General features: G+C 36.3%; 1 protein-coding gene across 2 annotated transcripts in view; it reads right to left on the bottom strand.

The window, feature by feature from the left end:
• LOC135698619 (very long chain fatty acid elongase AAEL008004) overlaps nucleotides 1-26,305 on the bottom strand; it is a 123,921-nt gene that overhangs the window by 28,267 nt on the left and 69,349 nt on the right. Inside the window, exons 4-5 of one of the 2 annotated variants that reach the window (XM_065218679.1) lie at nucleotides 15,113-15,220; nucleotides 13,466-13,546 (exon numbers count right to left, since the gene is read on the bottom strand). In XM_065218679.1, the coding sequence (XP_065074751.1) occupies nucleotides 13,466-13,546; nucleotides 15,113-15,220 (189 nt within the window). The remainder of the gene's footprint in view (nucleotides 1-13,465; nucleotides 13,547-15,112; nucleotides 15,221-26,305) is intronic. The other variant, XM_065218678.1, reaches the window with a different exon arrangement.

Genomic DNA, 26,305 nt, shown 5'->3' with positions numbered 1-26,305 from the left:
ATTTCAGCAAATTCGTAGAGTTATTCCCTATCGATCGGTGTATTTGGATTTCAATTGCATCCATAGATGACAAAGTTACTAGTGTTCAAAACCTAACTCGTTTTGTGACTGTCGCATTTTTAGATTTTCGATTTACCCCCTAATAAAATCAATGTAAATCTGAGGAGAATAACTATTGTATTTTTAGGAGAATTGAAAAGGAATTACAGTGTGAATTCAAGAGAAATGCTGACAACCAAACATGGTTTCTAATCTAGTCTAAGCTAGTCTACACCTACTAGGTGAGGAGAGTTTTAATTAAAATTTTGAGGTAATTTTCTAAGGGATGTAATTATCCCAATAATGTTTTCCCTTCATGATTTTTTCTGCTCAATATTATCTTCAATCACACTTACAAGAATTAGGCTTCTGAATTATTGGATGTCATTGTTCTGATTTCTGTGACGTCAAAGTCCATCATCCATCGCGTGTTTACATCTCATTAGGTTGTGATGAGGGATACCAGATTTGTGGACATGTCTTCATTTGAAGACATTTGAATTTCTGTGAAGACATTTTGAAGACTTTTGATATTTGGTGAAGACTTTTGAAGACATATGAAGATAAATTAAAGTAAATTTTGACTTCACCTTTCAAACATCTTGAAAAAGGCAAACAGCAAAAATCTAGCCAGGTTTCCAAATAGACGGGTGAAAATTTCTAATAAAGTAATCATACTTTAAAGAAAAGGAACTAGCATTGAAAAATCATTTCATAGTCTAAGAATCTTGAAAAAAAAATTGGTCTTCATTTTCTTAATTTTTGCTCAGTTCGGAATACAGCAAATTTCTTTAAATCTCAGATCTCAAGAAACTAACATGTCCTCAAGTTAAAAAAAAAGTCTCAGATGTTTGATTTATTTTATGTAAGAAATTAAAAGTCTTGCACTCCGAATATTCGAGTCTCAGAGTCTTGATGACGTGAAATATTAGAATCTCGTATTAATATGAGAATTTCCACAAACTTTTAAAAGTCTCGAAATCTTGAAAACTTTCTCAAATCTGGAACCTGATTTTTTGTTAGGAATTTCCGAGAATTTTCTTTGAATGTACCAATGCCAATTGGTATTTTTTCAAAGTTCATATTGGTACGTACGCTGGTAACTATTCCCTTATTATTTTTATCAATGAATGCTAGGAATTCACTGCAAACTCTTGGAATTTTCCTTAGCGTTTCATTAGTTTTCTCCCAAAACTTCAATGGGACTACTCCTTGAAATATGTTTGATGCACAGGAACTCTTAGAAATTATCCTTAGAATTCTCATGGAATTCTTCTTTGAGTTCCGTTGCAATTCCCCTAGGGATTGCGTTAAAATACTCTACCAAATTGCTCAGAAGCTCTCTTTTCAATTTCCTGTGGTATTTTGCTCAATATTCTTTGAGATACTCCTTAGAATTCATCTGAAATTATCCAACATATCTCCTCAGTATTATTCTGGAATTCTACCCAGAACTTCCTTGGAATTCTCTTTAGAAAATACTTTAAGTTTATTCCATTAATTTGAATTTGAATGCTTCTCATAATGATTTTGAAATTATAGTCCGCACTCTTTCGACTTCTTTGGAAATACGCTTAAAATTCAGCCTAAATTCTCCTCATAATTCCCATTCTGTTATCGCGAGGCAATTAATTTAGGATCAAGTCTAGATGCCAACCCGCTTAGTTGCATAAGTCTTAGCTGATGTCGATACCAAGGCCAACGAAAAGAAATGAAAAGTAGGGCAAAACAACGACAGCTCGATTACATAATCTGACTGCACTATTTACTTAGGCTCTGAACCATTTGGTGGATTATTTTAACTTCTGGTTAAAATTTGACAGATGGAAAGTTATCGATTAACCCTGCTATTCAAGCGTGGTTACTTTTGACAGACAAGAAGTTAAATTTTGACAACTGTGGCTCGAAAACCGCTCGGATCGACAGCACGGGGATTTTCGAACATAGAAAATAACTTTCGAAATGTCATTTTTAACCACGAGTTAAATTTAACTCAGCAAATGATTCACTTAGTATGCATATGCGCTCGAGTAGGATAAACACGCCCACACGCGACATATCTGCGCATCCCTCTTTGTTCATCCCTCTTCACGAAGTATAATAATCTATATTTAAACGATACAAATGTTCGAATTCTTATTTGTAGAGCCATATCGGATGTGAGTTACAAAAAGCAATAAATTCATGAGCATATTGAGAAATATCGGTTCCGAAAAGGAAATAGTACATAAGGACTCGAAAACATAGATTAGCCCTTTTTAAGCCCGCGTAGAAATTCGATTATAACTAGCAGAAATTAGCTTAAAGTTCGGTATTGAGAGGGACATGGAAAATTCCATAGTGATTTTATATAATTATAGATCGCTAATGTAACACATAAATTGTAAACCTTCTACAGAATGGAAAATAAAACTAAGTTCGTAGGTTACTCCAGATTCTTCTCATTTTTGAATCCGAAAGAACTTTCGGCCTAGAAGCGAAAACTTCTCTCCTTAACCGGAGAAAAAAGTAGCTCCTAGAATCAAAAAACAGTGTCTGACCTAGTAAGCGAAAGACTCTCCCTATCCGGAGAAGAAAGTAGCTTTTGGCCGCTACATTTCATGGTGGCTCCAGAGAGGAATCTTGGAGGACATTTTCCGACGCTTAGAACCCGCGTACTTCCAGTCAGTCGAAATCTGACTGCAAAGAACTGCAAGTTGGCAGTACCAGTGGGCCTTTGTGCCAAATAGTGTGGCGTTAAGCCAAATAGCAATCAGTCGAAATCTCACTGCAAAGAATCGCAAGTAGGCGGTTCAAGTGGGCCGTTGCGCCGAAACGCGAACTCTGACAAGAGTCAGATAGTTCGAACTTTTGGGCTTGTTATAAGCCAAGTGGGCTGTTGTGCCAAAGTGTCAATCTGATAAGAGTCAGATAGTTCGAACTTTTGGGCTTGTTATAAGCCAAGTGGGTTGTTTTGCCAAAGGTCAGATAGTTCAAACTTTTGGGCTTGTTAAAGCCAAGTGTTGTTGTGCCAAAGTGTCGATCTTACAAGAGTCAGATAGTTCGAACTTTTGGGCTTGTTAGAGCCAAGTGGGCTGTTGTGCCAAAGTGTCAATCTGACAAAGGTCAGATAGTTCAAACTTTTGGGCTTGTTAAAGCCAAGTGGGTTGTTGTACCAAAGTGTCGATCTGACAGGAGTCAGATAGTTCGAACTTTTGAGCTTGTTATAAGCCAAGTGGGCCGTTGAGCCAAAGTGTCGAACTTTTGGCCGCGACACATCTAATTCTCGAGATATTTCATCCTAGAATACCCTTGGAATTCATCTAAAATTCTCTTCAGGATATTTTGGGATTCTCCTCAAAACTGCTATATAATTCCTTTTAGAATTCACTTGTAATTCTCCTCGAAATTTCCTTTAAATTATCCTTTGGCTTTACCAGGAATAAGGAGCTTCTCAGAGCTACCTTGGAAGCACTCCGTAGACTCGAAATTCCTTTAGATGTATCCCAAGCAGTGTTGGGAAAATATCAAAAGATCAAATCCTAAACACAACTGAACAAGTAAACAAGAGCGGAAGATATTACAAGCTGTGATACGGTAGCTCTGATATCATGCTAACAAAACTCACCAGCTATAATTCTCACCAAGCTGTGGTGAATTTCAGCTTCAAGATTTTCGCTGAACACCTGAATACGATGCAAAACATCCATCACGGCTGGCAGCAGTAACTTCGTGTCTGCCTTCTGTAAAGAGGAAAAAGAGATAGCAAACTATGCTTTCTCTTTCTAAGAAAACGAAGTGCAAAGGAATCATTTCGACAGTGAGCATGCATAAGGGCGAATACGCGATGATCGATTCTCTGCATCGATTTTCTCTTTGCATTGCTACAGCTAAGCGAAACAATTTTCTAGAATTTGTTCAATGCAGGTTGTATTGGCTATCGAAAGCAACAGCAAACGCACCGAGAAATGTTAAATCTAGCGAGTTATTAACGAAGAGAATCGATCATCGCGTATAGGCCCTTATGCATGCTCACTGTCGATTTTGTTGTTGAGGGAACTCGTATGAACAATTTTGCATGTTGTGAAAAGTCTCGCAATATCAAGGGAGCTTGTGAAATCAATATCATGCATGATATTCTATTCCATTTCTTTCGTTAATAACTTGAGCACATAACCGTTCCTTGCTGTGATTGTCGTGCTAGATAAAAGCTTCTTTTATCGACCTGAGTGCTGAAAATACCTGGGAATGTCTTTCCATGGCGGTGGGGATACAAAGAGAAACTCTACGAAGACAATCTGTCAATGTTACTTAGGACCTAATGCAATGTTCAGCTTGATTTATTAAATAACAGTGTCTTCTTTTCAGCATCCAGTGCCTTACTTATGCTGAGCCAGAAAAAATGGAGTTTATTGCTTCATTTGCTTAAAATAGCGGGTAGAAAGTCGTGTGTCAACATTTCAAATCAAACGTAAAAAATTGCGTCAAACACAAATTTATCGAGAATCAAAACACATCCAAGCAATCTAACTCCAGCGACAGAGAAAACTTCCTTACTTCCTTCCTTAGCACTGCTAGTTTGCGTCTGGGACGGGACTTGACAATCCAACAGTGAGCATGCATAAGGGCGTAAACGCGATGATCGATTCTCTTCGTCGATTTTCTCTTTTGTTAATAATTCACTAAAATTAACGTTTCTCGGTGCGTTTGCTGTTGCTTTTGATAGCCAATGCAACTTGTTACAACTCTGCATTGAACAAATTCTAGAAAATTGTTTCGCTTAGCTGTAGCAATGCAATGAGAAAATCGATGATGAGAATCGATCATCGCGTATACGCCTTTATGCATGCTCACTGTCGAATCGGTTAGCGATTTCGAGCCAATTTGCTGTCAAATCGACCAATCTACATTACAGTCACTATATAAGTTCCAATATTTCAAAGGGGCGTAATTGCATTTGTAAACAATGGCTTTAGTCGTCGATTTCTCGCGAATGAAAGCACACTCATGAAAATGAATGACACCAACACGCAGAGGAATGTTTCCTGTATCAGCTAGCATTTGTAATTTGGAGGTGTGAGTTTTCATTTGCGAGAAATCGACGTCTAAAGCCATTGTTTACAAAAGCAATTACGCCCCTTTGAAATGTTGGCACTGATATTTATAGTCTGGCGGATAGAATTTCGAGCTACGAAAAAGCTAAGAGGAAGAGGTGACAATTGGCTTCTTACTCTTTAATTTCTATCTCTATCTCTATCTTTATCTATGTCTATCTCTATCTTACGCACATCAAATCAGCCAATCACGAGCTGGTTCACGTTTGAGAGAAAAGTGGTTAATTTTTGCCCCCGTATTGTCACCTCTTCTCTTAGTGAAAAAGCGGACCAACAATTGAAAAGGTACTATCAACTTTTATAAACAAAACTTTGATAGTTTTTTCCTCGCCAACCGGACGCAAATTAACAGCATCATCGGATAGGGGAAACTTCCCCCAACCCGATGATGGTTATTGGTTTACGTAGACGAGCCTTGAGTCACGAGAAAAGGATTTCCGAAGTTTTGTTCGCAAAGTCTGATGTGCTCATTTCTGTTGTTGGTCGTGATATGCTAGATTGGCTCCGCTATTTGACAGCTCAATTGGTTCCCGAGATTCTATTCGCCAGACTATAAATATAGCGACTGTAATCTACCTTGATCGATTCTCTTCGTCGACTCTCTCTTTCGTTAAGAGCACCCGCACCAGTGCGTTGCTAAAGCTATTTTAGCAACCTCCACCATAACGCAGCAAAAGCACCGGGGGTTGGTATTCAAGTGCGGGAAATAACAATGTGCCTCTCGGTGAATAGCGGATTGACAACTATAGCAGCGCGATAGCAACCGACCCAAGCGTTGCTATCTGTGAAATGTCATTTTTGTTTTTCATTTGAAAATGGTTGAAAACGATATATGAATGAATTTGAATCTGAGTCAAAAATGTGGACCCAAGGGATAGCAAAGCGGTCCTCTGGAAGACCCAGAACATCCGTAAATGTGGGAAATTAGTAACAAGTAATCTAGATTTTTTTAATCAACTTGTTCTGATGTTGCATGAATGAATTTTAATTTGAAACCAGTAAGTGTACTCTGGTGGCCACGGAACGGTCCTCCGTAAGATCCGCAATATCCGTAAAGTTGGTCAATTCGTATAAATGATCCTAGAGCTCAGCATTTTTGATAAATCAATTATTTTGATACTACATTAATGAATCTGGATCTGGGACGCACTCTGCTGGCCACGGACCGGTCTTTCTGGAGATTCGAAACATGCGTAAAAGTGATAAATTCGCAAAAAAAATATCCAAGAGCCCCATGATTTTTTTTTAAACCACTTATTCTGCAGCTACACGTATGAATTAGGATCTAGGACTAGCATATGCAATCAGGTAACGGAGTGGTTCTCTGGAAGATCTTGACCATCCACAAAAGTAGTCAATTCGCATAAAAGATCCTAGAGCTCCATGATTTTTTTTTTAAATCCATATAAAACAGATCTAATTTACAAAGATCACTCTCACTCACTTTAAACTACACCTGGATGTTAAATGCTTTCAATATTTGATTTTAAAATACAAATACGAACAGTATCAAAATTATCGGATGAAACCCCTAATTGGAACTGCCCGAAAGATCTTTGAGCTTCATTTAAGTTCTGTAGACTTTCTTTAAGTCCCACAATTTTCCTGTAGTTTTGAAAACTTCATTGAAGCTCATGGCACTTCGTCAAAAATCTCTCATTCTCCCTGAACTATTTTGGACTTCCCTGAGGTTTTCAATATTTCTTGAAGTTCACTAATTTTTCAATTGTTGGGAAATTTGAATCATATTCATAAAATTTCATGAAGACCCGACATTGTTTTTGATGTATCGCAAAATATGTGAAATTCTTAGAATATCCCATAATTCCTTTGAACTTCTTGAATGATCCTGCAATTTTCCTTAAGTGTTTGAAAATCATCTGCGAAGTTCCGAGGACTTCCAAAAATATAATAAAAGTACTTAAAAATCTATATAGGGGAAAAGTTGGCTTCGGCAATACCTTAACCTATTATCGTCAGGGGGTAAACAACGTCCTTGAGAGCTCAATTTTGGCATGTGGATACATTGTGTTTCAGAGCAACTATTGGCCAAATTTGAGTGCTCTAGGACTTTGTTTATCCCCCTGACGATAATAGGTTAAGGTATTGCCGAAGCCAACTTTTCCCCTACTTCTCTGAAGGTCTCTAGACGTCCCTGAAGATTTCTGAACATTTCAAAAGATCTCATGATTTTCATGAACATAATCTGACCGTCGGCAATTTTTGGGAGTTCTTTAAACTGCAATGAAAACAATGGAATTCATTTAAAAAGATATCACATTTTCCTTATGCTCATGTAACATCTCTTATGTTTCCGAAATTTAAATAAAGGTCTTGGTACTTTGATGGAGTTTCTCGGAACTTCTTAAACATTACTTCAACTTCCTTGAAATTAGTTGAACTGCCCTTTGTTTATCCGATCTGTACTTCTGCTCTCGAAGCATTCCTGAAGTTCTCTCTATTCTATTGAAGTTCTTTGGTTCTACCCTGAACTAAATAGAGCTGTCCTAAAAACCTTTAAAGATCATTGAAGTTCCCGAAATATTTCAGAAATTGTATTAAGTTTTCTAAACTTCCTTAAAATTTTCGAATCTTCTTAAAAAATTTCTCGAAATTTATGGAATTGACCGGAATTTATCGGAACTTACCCTTACAAATCTTCAAACTTCCCTCAATGTCTGAACATTCTTGAATTTCTCGAAGTTATGAAGTTATTGGAAGTACTGTTATAATCTCAGAAATTCCCTTAAGCTTTATAGCCCAAGGGGTAGGTCACTCCGCTCACCAATCTTGGGTCATATTTTTTCAGTGTGCCGATTATGCCGGTAATAGAGCAAGCTACGATTGTTTCTAAAGACCCATCCCGGTAACCCGGTATTTCTGAGACCTTAAATGTTTTGGTTTCAAATCGCAAGGATAAATCGGTCTAGCGGCATTTCGGACACACTTAGAAAAATTGATGTAAGTTTAGGTGTTCTGAGACTGACATATACGAGCGTCAATTTTGACATAAAATTGAGTCACAATAGACGCGAAATTCAGCTCAATCAAACGTACTTTCGAACTTTTCAGTCTCGGAGCACTTAATTTTCCATGACATGTTTGTTTGCGTCTCATCCTTTATGTCAAAGATGGATTCCGTCACGTGTAAGATTAGGTATTTCTTAGTGTGGATTTAAATCTATAAGTGAACTGAAAAGTGAACGGCTGGTCAGAGTTCCACTGGTATGTTTGATTAGAGGATGTTCTTGAATATACAGCCAAACCGCACGTAATGTTATGAATAACTTCAGTGACCAGCAGTGCTCTTATTTTTTTTTTACAACAATCAAATGCCTACGAGATTGTGCCGATGGATGAGCCAAACCTGTGCCGAATCGAATTGCGGCACAATGAGCTGAGTGACTTACCCCCTTTTTTTTCCTCTGTTCGGGACCTAACACCACTGCGACCAGTAATTTGATCTATTGTAGTATATCCCGTGTCCTAAGTTTAGTACATGTCGTATTACTCCATCACTATTGAGAAATGATGAAGTATTCAATTTTTTTACAGTTGTCATTCTCGCATTTATCGCAAGGATCCGACTCTAGTTGAAAGGTCCCGCTATTTATACCCTTCGGAGTGTTGAAACACCCCATTTGACAGCCAAAATTGGATTCCTTAGCAACAAAATTAAGGTATGACACCCATAATGACCATGCATCAGAACCCTAGTCTTAACCAATTCAAACTAGGGAACAACGAATAGAAGATTAGGAATCACATAGCTGAAGACTAACTGATGTTCTCGCTATTCTCCTGATGATGTTCCTGGAATTATCCAGAAATTAGTGGAACTGCCCAGAAGATCTTTAAACTTGGAACTTCTGCGTAGCTTTCTTAATTGTTTTAAGTTCATTCCGTTAAGTTTTTTGGACTATCCGTAAATTGTCGGAACTTCTTGATGGTTCCCTCTATTTTACTGAAATAAATAGAACTGCCATAAAGTTCTCGAAACTATCCTGAACATTAAGGAACGTCCCTGAAGTTCTCACAGTTTTGATATGTATTCTTGGAACTGTCCTACAATTTTCAGAACTTACCCATAGGTCCTTAAGCTTAACTGAAGTTTTTGCCACTACAGTAAATTTATTGCAATTTTCTTGAATTTAATGGAACTGCCCTGAAGCTCTTGATCTTCACTGAAGTAAATTTTCCTGAAATCTATTAGATTGCCCTGGATGTGTCGGATCTTCCGGAGGACCGTTTCTTGAGTACCTGGATCTGTAGTTGGATCTCAACCTTCAATCTTCAGTCTTAATGGTTAGGTATATCAATCAGTGCTGATAAAAATCATTCCTTCTACACTCAACTTAGCTTAAAATGAAGACAACCTGAACAGATAGACCAACTACCTGCATGAATTTGAATTTTGAGGTAAAAACAATCTCTTGATCAAAGCAACCTCTGAATATCGAAGTCAACATTTGTTTTTGTTCATTCGTGGCTGGAAGTTTATTATCGCCTGTGTTGTTGTCAATATCAATATTCATCTTCATCTTGGTGGGGATGATTTTGAAGATCAGATGCAACATGATTATTTTCTTATTGCACAAATACAGCGCTGTAGAATGTGTTGTGTTGGTTTCTATGCACAGATTGATGGAAAATTATTGCCTCATGCTGAATTGATGATAATATCGAGGTTTTAGGCTCTGGAATCGACAATATTCAAAATAATCATTTTGCCCAAAATGAATTTGATTATTTTGCTTTTGAGGATCGCTGGTTTTGACAATTTTGGATTGGACAATCAAGCAATGGTAAATATCAACAAACGCGTATTCGTTGATGTGTAATGAACTCATTTGTTCGTTTTTTCGTACGTCACAGCGAAGATATACAAAACTCATTGCGTGTGATGGTAAATGATAAAAACAGACACTGATATCAATATTGTCGAAAAAAAAAACAATCACGAAACTCTGTGATCAATTTTAGCTCGAAGTTCGACGAAAAGTTTAGCAACTACCGGTGCGAAAGTCGAAAACATAGATTTAGAATCGTAATAGCAACGACCGGTGCGTAAACTAGTTGCTAACTAAAATAGCAACGGCTAAAGTTGTCAAACTAGTAACCCGAATAGCAACGCACCGATGCGGGTGCTCTAATAACTCGGCTCCACAAACACGTCCAGCTGTTATTATCATCCAATACGCTTAATAATACTTTCTTTTAGCAGACACTGTAGACAAATTAGCCGTAAATATGAATGCAGTCAAGTTATTAACGAAAGAGAAAGTCGATGAAGAGAATCGATCAATGTAGATTGGTCTATTTGAAAAATGACGCGAGAATTGCTGATTGGCCGATTTGACGTAGTTTATGAACAGCCCCTAAAGGCCCAAGCGCAATGACGACGGAAGCGGAACGGCAACGGCAGCGGAAAAGCCTGATCTGAGTAAGCCTACTTGTCGGATTGAAAACTAGTTACACAGACAAACAAACGTAACTCTTTGAAAAAGTTTTTCTTGAAAACATAGTTTCTCAAAACATAGGACCTCAGTAAGCGGCTGTCCATAAACTACGTAGACAGTTTTGTGGGGGGGGTTGACAATTATTCACGGCCCATACAAATTTTATTTTTTTTTTGTATGGACAATTGTCAACGCAGGGGGAGGGGGGGGGGGTTCAATAATCCCAAAAAACTGTCTACGTAGTTTATGAACAGGCCCTAACGACATCTCTCGGCCTTCTCGCGGAAAACAAGCTTGCTCGCTAACTTGCAAACAATATTGCATAAAAGCTCTATATAATGTATAGAAACGTCAAAGTGATCCAATGCCAGCGCTGCGGCGAGTAGTTCGCGGAACTGATAGTATTCAAATCAACCGTTAAATGCGTGAACGAAGATACACAATGAAGAGTTACGTCTGTTTGTCTGTGCTAGTTAGATCCAAATCGACTTCGGTTAGGCATCTTGATGTCATTAGTGACAACTGTCAAACTTTCCGTTTCCGCTCCGCTTCCGCCCACATTGCGTTTGGGCCTTAAGTCTTCTCGAATAGCAGGTTTATTTGAAATTTTCCCATCTGTCAAATTTAAGAGAAAATTCAGTGCCAATTTCAAAGGAGCGTAATTGCGTTTGTAAACAATGGTTTTAGCCATCGATTTCTCATGAATAAACGCTCAATCATGAAAAATAATGACAGCAGCAGGTAGAGGAATGTTTCCTCTACCAGCTAACATTGTAATTTTGGAGAGGTAAGATTTCATTCGCGAGAAATTGACGACTAAAGTCATTGTTTACAAAAGCAATTACACCCCATTGAAATGTTGGCACTGAATTCACCAAATAGTGGAACACGGCCTAAATTCCGATTGTTGCATCTTCCATCGAACTGTGAGTCGAGCTGAACATTGCATAAGGACCTATGTAACATTGATCGATTCTCTTCGTTGATTTTCTCTTTCGTTAAAAACATGAGCACACAACCGTTTCCTGTTGTGTTTGTCGTATTAGATGCTAGATATAAGCTTCTTTCATCGATCTGTGTGCTGAAAATAGCTGGGAATGTCTTTACATGGCCGTGGGAATACAAAGAGAAAGTCGACGAAGAGAATCTGTCAATGCTACTTAGGACCTAATGCAATGTTCAGCTTGGAATATCTAGAAATAGCAAGCTGAACAATGCATTAGGTCCTAAGTAACATTGACAGATTCTCTTTGTATTCCCACGGCCATGTAGACATTCCCAGCTATTTTCAGCACACAGATCGATGAAAGAAGCTGTTATCTAGCGTCTAATACGACAAACACGGCAACAAAGGGTTCTGTACCCATTTTATTAACGAATGAGAAAGTCGACGAAGAGAATCTGCCACTATTACTTATGACCTAATGCATTGTTTAGCTTGAAATATTGCCTACGTCACATATACGTATACGCAAAATGTTTTCATCGAGAAAAAATAAATCATAGCGGGAAATTTTCCCGATGAAAACAAATCACTGACACAATCATACTTTAGCAATCTCTATAGCATGCTGTGCCTGTCAGATGCGTTGAATTATTTTCACTGAAACGGCAATATCCTTAACACGGCTGTGGCGATCCAAAGAGAAAGTCGATGAAGAGAACTGATCAATGAAAAGTGACGCGAGACATCACAGCAACCTTGTTACTGGCAGTGATGCCGAAATCAATGTTGACGTCAATGACTATGTTAGTTGCTTATTTTAGCGAATGTAAAGTTGAAAAATGGACTACTCTGCGTGTGGTGGATACTGTTGTTTATTTATGGTTGTTTTCAATGGGTTGAGCAGAAATGATATGCAAGATGCTAAATGCGATTGAAACTCCGAATCAAATCCAAATTAAAATCAGCTTCATCAAACACCACACGCAAATTTTCTAAGGGCACTCATCAAAAACATCAAGAAGAGTGAGAAGCTCGACTGTCAAGTCCCGTCCCTGGTTTGATTCTGGAGAAAAATGCGTTTAAAGCCATTGTTTCCGACTATTTCAATTGATGTCCGATGATAATCACATAGTTACCGTTAGCTGCATCCGAGTCCCGTACATCCGGAATACTGGCTCCTCGAGAGGTCCTAAGTCTTAGCGGTAGGGTTTCTCTCATCTCGGCGCTCATCGATGATATGTACACTCACTTACAACCAGATGGATTTGAGCGCTGCGCGCTCAATTGAAACGGTTAGTAAACTTCAACAACTTAATAACAAACTTAAAACAACTCGGTAAGTGTTTGTGGCGTAATAGACCTCTCTGACGTTGGCCCATTTGGGTAAATTATAAATATAGATGCGCTAATATGTACATCGTTTTCTTGCACTTATGCTCATAATTTACCTAAAGTTCTTCTGCCATTCAGAGAAGCCTATAGGCTTTCCTACGGTCCCGTTTGTAATGCGGGTTTTCCGTAGAGACATTCACGATCGACTCGAGTGGTGGCGTCTGAAAGTGTATGTGTGTATGCGTGTGTGTGTATGTATGTATATTGGTGTGCTTGTAACCCAAAACAAACAACTACTACTGTTGTGCTGCGAGTCCTCTCCAGGTCATAGTTTTGAGTTTTGAGAGGCTATTCTAGTACACGTTGGTTGTCAAGGTGCTGCTGCGGTACTAGAATGGCTGTGCCATTTGCGCTGTTAATCTACCATTAATAGTTGGTTGGCTTGCGTGGGCAAAGGGAGAGAACAAATCGGGCTGTGGTCCTGATCCTGATCCTGAATCTGCATTTGAGGTGAGGTGGGATCGCTTAACTTTAATTAGGGGAATCTAGGTGGGTGGGGGGTGGAGGTATCAAGTTGAAGGGGAGACGAAACTTACTCTCATCGCTTGCCCGGTGGTACCGTGGTCAACTGGTTGGCACTGGAAGTTGTAGGATCTCCACCAACCGCCCATGAGACACTACACACATACATGGGGAAAACAAGGGGTCGTGCAATTTGGGTTTATTGATCACAAGCGAGCGAGGCAAAGCAGCGCGATCACAATCATGTACAGAAAAAAAAAGAGGAAGAAAAGAAGAATGCATTCGATTTAGTAGCTGGCAGGACTGGCGCGGAAGCTGGATGCGATTTCCGGGTTCTTCAGGAAGGTTGTCTCCGGCCATTGACCCGGCGAATGTGACTCGAAATGGATGCACTCAAATTGTGCATCAAAACAAAACCAACGAGATTTCAGCGCAGCGCTGCCCTTCGATGCCTGGCCGGTCTCGAAAAGTGAAAGGGAAGGTCGGCTTCGTCGTTACAGTCGGTGTGGTTTGGTTGTTAATTGTAAGTAGGTACTTGTCGGTTCTGTTTCCCTGGAAAAAACCCCTTATTATTGGTGCCGCAGCTGTATTCTCAATGCAAGTGCAACTATCTAAAAGGAGGAGTGATTTGATCTCTTCCTCGGTCATTGGTCGATGGTTCGTTGAACGGCTGCGGCGATGGTGTCGTCGTCGGTGATTACAAATCTCGAGGATTTTTGAGATAATTTTACAGTTTTTGCGGTCAAGGACTTATGGGACAAGTCTAGGGGGATTTTGGAGAAACTGTTCAAGTTCAATTAATTTGGACGGCCCGGGTCCTGAGGACTTGCAGGACCAATTCAGAGGCTGATTCAACTGTTGGGCTAATTTAACGGACTTCAGGTAATAATTAATAGAACATATTCAGATAGCTGTTTGAGTAAATTGAGATGATTATTTGGATTATTCTACAGGATTTGTGGTACATATCTCAGATAACATTTTTGAACGTTGAGTTCACCTAAGCTTCTTCTCAATTAAATTTCATTTTGGTATTGTGCCTTGAACCTATTTGCAAGTTCCTTATGAATTGTATAAACTGACTTATGTGTTACCAAAATGATTCTTCTTATTACACGAAAAAGGAGTATATCCGACTATTGAAACATCACCTCGATTAAATCGGCTCAATTATCTTCCGCTGCGTCCAAACTACCCATTTCTCGCTCAAGGCAAATTCCGCAATCGACGACGACGACGACACCGACCGAAAAGTGAAAGGCACTTGTTATCCCTGAGAAGTTTGCGGTGAGTTCCCTTCTGGCCGAGGATTCCATCTGGTTCACGGACGTCCAAACACGTCAAAGATCGTCGAACTCTTCCGAGACAACAACATTCGCCAAAGCAATGTAGTTCACTACAAATAATTGTACACACAACACTGAGCAGTTATGGTACGGGAGTCACAACCGTCCGGAAGGTCATAGGTACATAGCTGGTAAGGTTATGACCAATGTGGTAGACTCAAGGTTTTGGGAGCGCATGCAAAATCGAAACAAGCCAAAATTACGGAGCGCCTGAAAAAGGGTTATTTGGTTTGATCGTCGTCTTTCGTGTGTCGTCATACATAGTAGGTAAAACTGTAAATGTTGTCCTGCACATTGGGTACTGTCGTTAGAAATCGTTATGAAAATAATGGGGAACAAAAATCATATTTGGTGACTAGGTCAGTTGCAGCATACCTCGTAGAATAACCAGGCACTAAAGAAGACTTGCACGAAATTGTACAATATGAGGGTATTTTTTAGCTGGAATGGTTTTCGGTTCTCCATAAGCCTTGGGCCCAGGACCTGGAAAGGAAAAGAAAATCGAAAAATACCAAAATTAGTTTCGTTGATCATTTGAGAAAGAGGCGTTTGGTGAAGGTGAGTTTATTATCCAAGCAGGCTGCGGCCTTAGAAGCGCAACAAAAGAGAATGGATTAAATCACACGAACAGCTGGGCTCCTTTGTTTTGCCGTGCTCGCTCTCTCATGTACATTTATGTATTTATTGGCACGAACGCAACAATGTTGCTGTGTACTGATTAGGATAGTCGCTTTCGGGGCTGGAGCTGGAGTTACGCGGTGGGGCAAAACAAAAAATCAAGGTGCACGCGTGATAAAGCGAGTTTTTTTTTTAATTCGAGCTGTCGTTATCAAATCGAAGCGTCCCGATCGAACCGGTAAATTACGTGATCGCATTACTATGCAACCGTACGCTGTGTGACAACGAACGGACTGGAGCGTCATTGAGATGGTGATTTGATAGTTTCGGGGCTTTGGCGAGGCCTTAACCTGAAAAAAACACAAAACTCGAAGGCTGGTTGCGGAATCGGAATAGACGGATTTTGAATTTGGAATTCTACTCAAAACGGCTTCAAAATATCCCTCGCAAAGCACAATGAGTTCAAAAACAAGATAACTTATGATTTAGATAGAATGAGGCTTTCGATCTGAGGTACTCGTAAGACTCTATGGAGATCATGAGAAGATTTTGGGGAACAAATAAATTCAAATCGAGTCAAATGTAACTTAAGGTTGGAACGAATTTTAAATCATTTATGAAATTCTTTCATGATCATGATGATAATTCAACAAGGAAGGGGATTTCATCGTGGTAATAGTTAGGATTTTTTTTCTATTTTCATGCAAGAAAGTACAATTGATTTCTTGGTGGGCGTTGGCCAAATTTGGATTTTTCAGATATAATCCTAAATAGGACCTAGATTATTTAATACTCTAGTAACCTCAAGTCCGTGCTCTGTCACAATGTTTCATTGTGATTAATCAACACTCAAAGGGGTAAAATATCAAATTTGGGGTGAATTTGAAAGAAAGGGAACTTGGAGTGTAGAGCGCACTGCCCACTGGACGATTCTGAAGCCTGGCCAAGTGAGTGGGGTATGGGTTTATTTGATTGAACGTCATTTCCAATGTATATATTGATACATTCAAAGCATTGGCATTTGAGATAAGACAGAGATAGGATGCGGAGGGCCCGCTTAGGGGAAGCGTAACAATTCCATTTATTAAATAGTTCAGATAGGCTGGAAATGACATGTTCATAGTGAGAAAATGTACCATATGGGGCCCGTTCACTGATCAAAATCAGATTCACATCGTCAGACCCTGCCCAAGAATAAGGGGATTGACGATGACTTGTCAAGTTTTATTTTGAATTTGCGTTTTGCATTTAATACTCTAGTAAATCTCGCGTCCGTGCTCATTCACAACAGTGTGAGGTGTCAATACTCACTGGGTCATATGTCTTAGACCAGTTCCAGATTAGTTTGCTATTAATACCTTCTGCATCGCAGTTCGCGATAGATTACTAAATATGGGTTCTCTTTTCCGACCATAATAGTGTGAGGGAAGGGGGTGAGTTCTGGATCAACAATGGAGGGGGGCCCATCGACATTTGTGGGCAGACCGTCCAGGGCCCGTTCCTCACGGATCGGGGGCTGCTCACGCGGGCCAACACCATCTTCGTGTAGGTGGAAGTTTCCCCTATCCGATGATGGTGTTGGTTTGCGTGGGTGGCCTTCGCTTTGTGAGTGGGGGGCTTTGGAGCGGTTTGTTTACGAGTGCTGATGGGCCCTTTTCTATTGTTGATCCAGAGTTAAACGTTGCGATATGAGAGCGAATAGAGGCAAATAATTAGGGAAGACAACACCATGACCCAAATAAGTAACCAATGCATGCGGCTCACACTTAACTTGTTCTATTTATTTCTTTCTTCCTATCATGTACTAATATTAACTGCCTGAGGACAAATGGGAACACGACCAGAAGATCAATAGGAGAAAAAGAAAATTTGAACAAGAAAAGAAGAATTAAACTTGCACCGGCAAGAGGAAGCAGACAGAAAGGATCATGCCGGTTGGAGACAGCCAATGTATACTGGACGAAGCTTGTATCTAGGAAAAGTCGTATGTGCAGGAAACCGTAAGTAGGATAAGAATCGTAAAAGGTGTGTGCTTGCTTGATAAGATCCTAACTTTACTTTAAATACACGGTAGGAATCGAATATCCATTTATGATTAAGGTTTTGCCCATTTTTCAGTGGGAGTGGCAATACTCATTGATGAGTGATTTATCGTACCCATTTATTAGTAACTGTTAGCAGAATTTCAAAACGGTAAACAATTTTATCATGGAAAATTTTCTCTTTTCGCCATAATGAACTATATCATGGAAAACATATATTTGTGCTGGTAAAACTATTATTTTGTTATTATTTTTTTGTTAACTACTTTATTTGTACAGGCTCAATCGAATAAACTTTACAGAGCCATTATGTTATTATGATCGCGTAAATTTAATAATAAAATGCTTTCTATGATACAATTTCATCATAATACAATAATTATCGTAAGAAATCCAACTAATTAATTAATTAATATATTGATTATCGATAAATATAAATTCACGGAAATAAAATAACAACCGCGAAAAATTATCGATGGAAATTATTCAATGTTACAATTTCATCATATTGAAAAAAATAATCATGTGTCGTTCATCATGGCGAATCTTTAATCATTATCTGATTTCTACAATCTCGAAACTGTACACACTTAAATGTTGTCGCCGAGATTCCAACAGCCGAGAATTTCTGCAATTTATTTATCTGAGATTCAGTAAAACAATTGCCGAGACTCAGCTAACAAATAAAATTCTGCTGAGATATCAGCTAACAAACAGATATTTTGCAGAGATATCAGCAAAAGTTATTGCCGAGGTAATCGGCTGTTGGAGATTTTACCGACCTAGATTAAGTGTGTAAGAAACTCTCGATGATAATACTGCAAGAATGTTATGAGCATAGCTAATATAATCACGGGAAGCTTTCTTCATGATAAGATTGAAATTCATCCCGGTGAACCTAAAAAGCTTTCTTCTTTATGATTAGAATGGTATGTTCATCATGAACATAATTTCATCATGATCATAATTACATCATGATAAAACAGCAAAAGGGTTTATCTTCCATTTAATTCCACTTAATTAATTTTGGTATCCATGACAGATACGTATTTCGACTACAATGTGCAGTCTTCATCAGTGTCATTCCCACTAAAGAACTTATCAAAATCTAACCCCCTTAAGTACTCATCCCCTAGGTAAAAAAGTCAAGATCATAGGTATAAAAATGAAACTACAATGTGTTGAATCGGAACCTACCTAACTAATAAAAACCAAAGATTTAAGTAAGCTAAAGGAGAAAAATCTATACAAATCTCTAATAAGGAAAATCCCCAAAGGCTTGGCAGCCATCATAATGAAGTAATGAAATTGGGTTGTTAGCGGAATGCTAAATAAAACAGCAAAAGGGTTTATCTTCCATTTAATTCCACTTAATTAATTTTGGTATCCATGACAGATACGTATTTCGACTACAATGTGCAGTCTTCATCAGTGTCATTCCCACTAAAGAACTTATCAAAAGTGGAATTAAATGGAAGATAAACCCTTTTGCTGTTTTATTTAGCATTCCGCTAACAACCCAATTTCATTACTTCATTATGATGGCTACCAAGCCTTTGGGGATTTTCCTTATTAGAGATTTGTATAGATTTTTCTCCTTTAGCTTACTTAAATCTTTGGTTTTTATTAGTTAGGTAGGTTCCGATTCAACACATTGTAGTTTCATTTTTATACCTATGATCTTGACTTTTTTACCTAGGGGATGAGTACTTAAGGGGGTTAGATTTTGATAAGTTCTTTAGTGGGAATGACACTGATGAAGACTGCACATTGTAGTCGAAATACGTATCTGTCATGGATACCAAAATTAATTAAGTGGAATTAAATGGAAGATAAACCCTTTTGCTGTTTTATTTAGCATTCCGCTAACAACCCAATTTCATTACTTCATTACATCAGGATAAAAAATTGTGAACATTAATGTTTGTATGGCGATAAGAATATCTTCATGGAAGCAATTCTTATTGGATTGGATTTTGTCTGTATTTTTTACAATGAAACTTTTTTTTTTTATTCCGTGCAGGGTATATTCATCATTGTGACTATTACCACAAATGAAGTGACAGACGATGTAATAGATTTTTTTTGATTTGAACATTTTTTTTTTGTTTTGATTTGAACAAAGTTCATTTTGTGTGCAATGATCTTTGACAGTGTGCAAAGAGTGAACGATTTTTTTCATTTTTTATGCATTTCAGTTTTGAGTAGAGTGAAAGAGATAAAACCAAAATATTCTAGTAAATTTGGTGAAAATGCTAGTACAATCCAGCAGTAGTGTTGCCATTTGGTACAATCCAGTAGTAGTGGTGCCATGTGGTACACTGAAAAATTGCAATAGCAGGTTCGTCACCAAAGTTTTCGAGACGCTCCGTCTGTCACTTCGCTTTTACTATTACTTTGGTCTATTGTGAATATCAGCATTGTAAAATATTTATCATAGTAAGGCTTTCTTCAAGATTGAAATGGCATATTTTTAAGAAACGTATCATAAATAGGATTTAAAAACGGTAACGATTTTGCCATGATGAAATATACTATGAAAAAATATATTTATGTTGGTTTAACAATTATGATGAATAGAAATTCATGCAAATAAATTTACCATCGCTATGGATAAATTAAATTTATAAGAAATTAAATTAATTAACTGCGCAATAATTATGTATTATTATCAATTTTTATTAAAAATTGAATTAACATCGCAAAACTGTATTAACGGAAATTTTACTTTGAAAAAATTTCACCATAATAACATAATAATCATATGAAGTTCAACTTGGCGAATATTTAGTCATGGTCTGATTTTCTTATAAAATCTCGAATCTATAAGAAACTTCTGGCGATAATACTGCAATAATGTGATAATGATAGATTATATATTAATCACGATAAAAATATAATCACGGGGAAGTTTTCTTCATGATAAGATTGAAATTGACAACTAGGTGAGATTTATGATAGAATAATTTCACATGATGAATTTTTCCCATTAGTACTTCAGAGTTCTCTTTTAAGTTGGCAAAACAATTAACAAGTAATTCTCTTGGGCGGTGGTTAGAGTTTGATGTGACCATCCCCTCCTTTCCAAACAATTTCCAGCCATTGTATCTCAGTCTTATTATCCTCCTGTTTCTGTGCTACTTGCCCCTGCCCAGCCAGGATTTGGTCAACCGTCCGAGAGTAGTATCTGAAGAAGGCTTCAGAAACCAGTTTCCTACCTAGTTCCTTCCAATCGGAATTGTTATCCATTAACTTCAAGCCCGCCACGAGTAATTGGTACCCAATACTAACCTAGAACTACTGCTGTATAAAAATTTAAATTCAACCATTACTGATTTTTGGCCCCGCAAAGTGTCACACACGACTGAGCCTAGTAAATAAACGCCCTAGTTAAAAAGAGAGATTGAAATTCATCAAGGTGAATAATATTTATTTTAATCGTGATTAAAAGCTTTTTCGTGATTTGATGATAAATTTTTTTTAAAAGATAGAATTTTGTCGTTTATTGTTATCATGATGAGAAAGATATGTTCATTATAAACATAATTTGATCATGATACAAATTTATCAACATTCATATTTTTATGGTGAAAAGAATATCTTCATGCGAGGACTTCGTGTTGGATTTGATGTTGGCTGTACTTTTACCAATGAAAATGTTTTTTTTTTAATTCCTTGCAGGGTTTATTGATCATAGCAACCATTACTTTGATCTATTGCACAAACTGACATGGTCAAATATTTATCATAAAAAGGCTTTCTTCAAGATTGCATCTTGGCCAGAAATTTATCCTAAATAGAATTTAAAACGGTAACCATTTTATCATGGAAAATTCTCTCATTTTGCAATGATGAAATAAACCATGAAACAAATATATTTATGGTTATTAAATGATTATGATAAACAGAAATTCATACAAATAAATTTACTAATTCAAGCCGATGGATATTAATAATTTTTTTTTATTTCATTATAATAATATAATAATCATAAGAAATTCAAACAATTAATTCATCAAGAAACGTATGAATTATGTATTATTATAAATAAATTAAATGCTAATTTTTTCTATAAAACAATTTCATTATAATAAAATAATAATCATATGAAGTTCATGATGAGTCTTAAATCATGATCTGATTTTCTTCTACAACCTCAAAACTGTAAGCAACTCCTGATGATAATACTGCAATAATCATATGATGTTCATCATGGTGAATCTGTAATCATAATTAAATAATAATCTTATGAAGTTCATCATGGCGACTCGTTAATCATGGTTTGATTTTTTCCACAATCTCAAAACTGTAAGAAGCTCCTGATGATAATACTGCAAGCATGCTATGATCATAGCTTTATCACGATAAAAATCATAATTATAGTCACGCTAATCATTAACTATAATCACGGGGAAGCTTTCTTAGTGATAAGATTGACATTCATCACGGTGAAGCTTTCATCATGATTAAAACATTTTGTTTTGTGATTTGATGATAATATAGCTTTTAATAGTATCATGTTTTATTATCATGATAAGAATTATATGTTCATCATGATTTTTTATTTCATCATGATGAAAATGTGTTCACATTAATATTTATAAGGCGAAAAGAATAGCTTCATTACAGGAATTCTTATTACAATGACAATGATTTTTTTTTATTCCGTGTTGGCTATATTCATCATTACGACCATAAACTTGATCTATTTTGAAGATCAATATAGTACAACATTTATCATAATGAGGCTTTATACAAGATTGAAACTGCATCTTGGTAAGAAATTTATCATAAATAGAAATTCAGAATGGAAGCCATTTTACCATGGAATATTTTCTCATTTTGTAATGATGAAATATATCATGAAAAAAAATGATTAATGCTGGTTAAACTATTATGATGAATCAAATTTCATGCAAATAAATTTAACATCCGGATGGAAATTATTAGAAATTTTCTATGTAAAAAATTTAACATAATAATATTATAATCATAAGAAATTTTTATTAACTAAATAACCAATATACGTAATAATTATGTATTGACAATCTATTATGATGAATAGAACGTTAACCATAACCATAACCATCGCGAAAATTTATCAATGAAAATGTGTCTATGCAAAAATTTCATCATAATAAAACCATAATCATATGAAGTTCATACTGGTGAATCTTTAATCATGAAAAGTTTTTTTTTTCTTAAATCTCTAAAATCTCGAATCTGTAAGAAACATCTGATGATAAGTTGTCTTGTGAAATATTCATCATAACAACAGTGTTATGATGCAAAAAATGCCTTGATTATAATTGTATGCCAACAATCTAATTGTCGACAAACACCGCTCATGATCCCATGGCCGCACAATGCATACTTATTATCAGCATTTCTGTACACAGGGTTAAGGTAGGTTGGATATTTGATGAAACCCCCTACCCCTTAAAAAAAACTTCAAAATATTGAAGGAGCAAAGCAATTCAGCCCTATTGAAAATTGTCACTCACTTTTACAAAATTAAAAAAACGACAAAGTGGATTATAAAAACAGCCTTTTATCACTTCAAGGAACAGATTTTTCAAAGAAAACATTTCATCAAGATATGTATTATATCTGTAATAGAGTTAATATTTTATCGAAATAAATGATGAACTAATTAAAATTAAACTTATATTTATTGATGAAAATAAATGAAATTCATCTCGATAAAGCTACTATGTGGCGATCGTCGTGATTTGAACAGTATCTACGAATTTTATCATGATCATGGTGAGATTTGCATCATGAATACAGTTTCACCATGATCAAAACATAACGGTTTTTTTATAACAATGATTTTACAACGCTAATGCATTTATCATGATGAGAAATCTATGACAAGGATTATGATAAATCAGGCATAAAATTTGATAGCGACAAAAAACCATTTGTAAACAAACTTTCTAAGGCCCTTTACACGCGAACGAAAGTACGCCCACGCAAACCAATACCACTTTCGGAAAGGTGATAGTGAAGGGCCTTAGAAAGTTTGTTTACAAATGCTTTTGTGCCGTTATCAAATGTTATGCCTGAAATGATGAAAAATACTTCATAATAAGCAAATTGACGCGCAAAAATGTCATCATAACATAAATTAATCAAGGGACAGATTCGATCATGGTGATGGATTTTCCACAATAAGAGTTTCATCATGACGAGACTTTGAGCTAAGAATTTTATCATGAAAAGGATTTGATCAAAGTGAAATCATGACAAAGCGTTTATCATGATAAATAGGCACGAATTGGTTTTTATTGTTGTGTTACCAATGCTATCATGCGATTTAAACTACATGGTGGTAATTAACTTACAATGATAATACAGTTTTTCAGGTTGAAAATTTTATAACGTTAATGATTGTATAATGGTGAGAAATCTGCCACAAAGATTATGGTAAATTACGCATTAGGCTTCATCGTGATAAGCATGTTGTCAATTTAATTAAGGGACAGAATTGATCATCACGATGGATTTTCCATGATAAGGATTTCATCATGATGAGACTTTCAGCTAAGAATGTTATCATGAAAAGGTCGAAAACTTGATAGGATTTTTTGACGTTAAGACGATCGTGATGAAATCAAGTTTTTCCTGATAATTTTATGACGTTAATTATTTTATCATAGTGAGAAATCTGTCACAGCGATTATGGTAAATGATGAAAAATTATGTATGCTTTGAGCTTCATCGTGATAAGCATGTTGTCAATTTAATATAGGGACAGAATTGATCATGATGAACGTTCAGCTAAGAATTTTATCATGAAAAGATTGATAGCTTGATAGGATTGTTTTTTAATAATAGTATGATCGTGGTGAGATTTTTTTGAGGTTCATCGTGATATTATTATTATTATTATTTAACTTTATTAATGAGGCTTTCAGCCTTGGGCTGGTTCGCCTCCAGTTCATCGTGATATGCATGTTATCAAATTAATCAAGGGACATATTAAGGTTTTTATCGTGATTAGTCTTTCAGCTAAGAATTTTATAATGAAAACATCGATGACTTGATAGAATTTTTTTAATTGAAATAAATTTTTCAGAGTTAGATCCTGGAAAAGCATTTATCATGATGAATAGTAATTAAGTTGGCTTTATTGTTGTTTTATTAAAATACATGGTGGTAGGAAACTTACAATGATAAGAATTTGATCATGATTTAGTATCATGGTGAGATTCATCATGAAAACAACTTCAACGTGACATAAAACAGTTTTTCATGATGAGAATTTCATAATGGTAATGGTTTTATCATGATGAGAAATCTATCGCCAGGATTATGGTAAATCTCATATCATGATGCTATATTCCTCATTATGAGTTTATTGACATCTTAATAAACATTTTAATGACATAAATTAATAAGGAACAGATTTCAGAAATTGTCCATGCTAAGAATTTTAAAATGAAGAAAATTTTAGCCTGATTAGAATTTTACAAAGATAACAATTTTATCATTACGAGATCCGAAGAAATGCTTTGCATCATGATAAGTGTGTTTTTATTCTTGTTTATTTTTCGTCAGCCTCTGTTCCGCAAAAGAGTGCCATTAGAATGTTATCATAAAAAGGGTTTAAGTAAATAAGAATACTAAGATGGAACAGTTGGAAGAAAAACTTTCTATTTTAGTGTCCTCTTTCACGGTCCCTTTCATCCAATGAATACCCCGTATGCGAGGTAATTTTGGTGGTTTTGCTGCCCCCTCGGTAGAGATGAAATTTTGCGCTCTTTTTTTTATCAAAAAAATCACACTAAAATCAGAGATGTCCCATTTTTTGAATTATTCGATTAACATTTAATCGATTCTTTTCTGTTCGCTGTGCTGTCATTTTTCCACCAATGAGAGTGCAGCACATATTTAAAACGATGCTAATGCTTATATCAGCATGATATAACCGAATACAAATATTTTACTTTTCGGTTCGTTAATCGATTAATCGATTATTCGAACGAAAATCGGCCATCACTAGATGAATGTGAAACGTCATTTCAAATTTAAGACCGTACATAAATAATGATACCATTTGAAAGGGACCGGGGCTGATCACAAATTACGTCCCCATGGTAACTGAAATAAACACGAGTGCGGACCGGTTGGTTTAAGCTTGCTTGACAGAAGTTTTATAACGATAACAATTTTATCAGGTTGACATCCGACGAAAATATTCAACACGATAAAATTAGTCATACATTGAGCTTCACTGGTATGTTATCATGAGATTAAATAATCAAAGGTTATCATAGAGCATATTTCATCATGGTGAGCTTGACAGGAGTTTTAAGATGGTATCAATTTTATCAGGGCGAGATCCGGGCAAAATATTCAGCACGATAAGATTAGTCATACATTGAGCTTCATTGTTATGTTTGCTAAGAATGTTATCATTAGATTAATTAATCGAAGAATAATTTCATCATGAGGTGAGATTTTTGAGGATCAAAGACCTCCAGCATTATACAAGTGTTGCAAACTTTAAGACTCTCCTCATGATTTGAACTATTAAGAAGTGAAGCATTCATCATCATGAGAATGAGATTATGATCAAGATAACAATTTGACTATAATGAAACAAGATTTTAATGATGAGAAATCGATCCAAAAGATCGTGGAAACTATTAAATAATGATGAAAATTTTGGGATTCATCAAGATAAGAATATAATTTATTAAAATATAAATTAATCAAGGAACAAATTTCATCATGACGAAAGATTTTTTTTTTAATTTTAATGATTAAAATATCAAAAGGATATCAATTTTATCATACAGAGATCCTAGCAAACATTTCATGATGACAAAAATGGTCCACGTTTTGTGCTTCTTCCTCTTCTTCGCATTTCAAGCTTATTGCATATCGCATATTAGCTTAT

This window comes from Ochlerotatus camptorhynchus, unplaced genomic scaffold, assembly GCF_037179485.1.
Source record: "Ochlerotatus camptorhynchus isolate MF236.1 unplaced genomic scaffold, CSIRO-AGI_Acam_v1.1 ptg000091l, whole genome shotgun sequence".
Classification (NCBI taxonomy): Eukaryota; Metazoa; Arthropoda; class Insecta; order Diptera; family Culicidae; genus Ochlerotatus; species Ochlerotatus camptorhynchus.
Note: the sequence above shows the minus strand (reverse complement) of the source record. Positions and strands in the feature narration are given on the sequence as shown.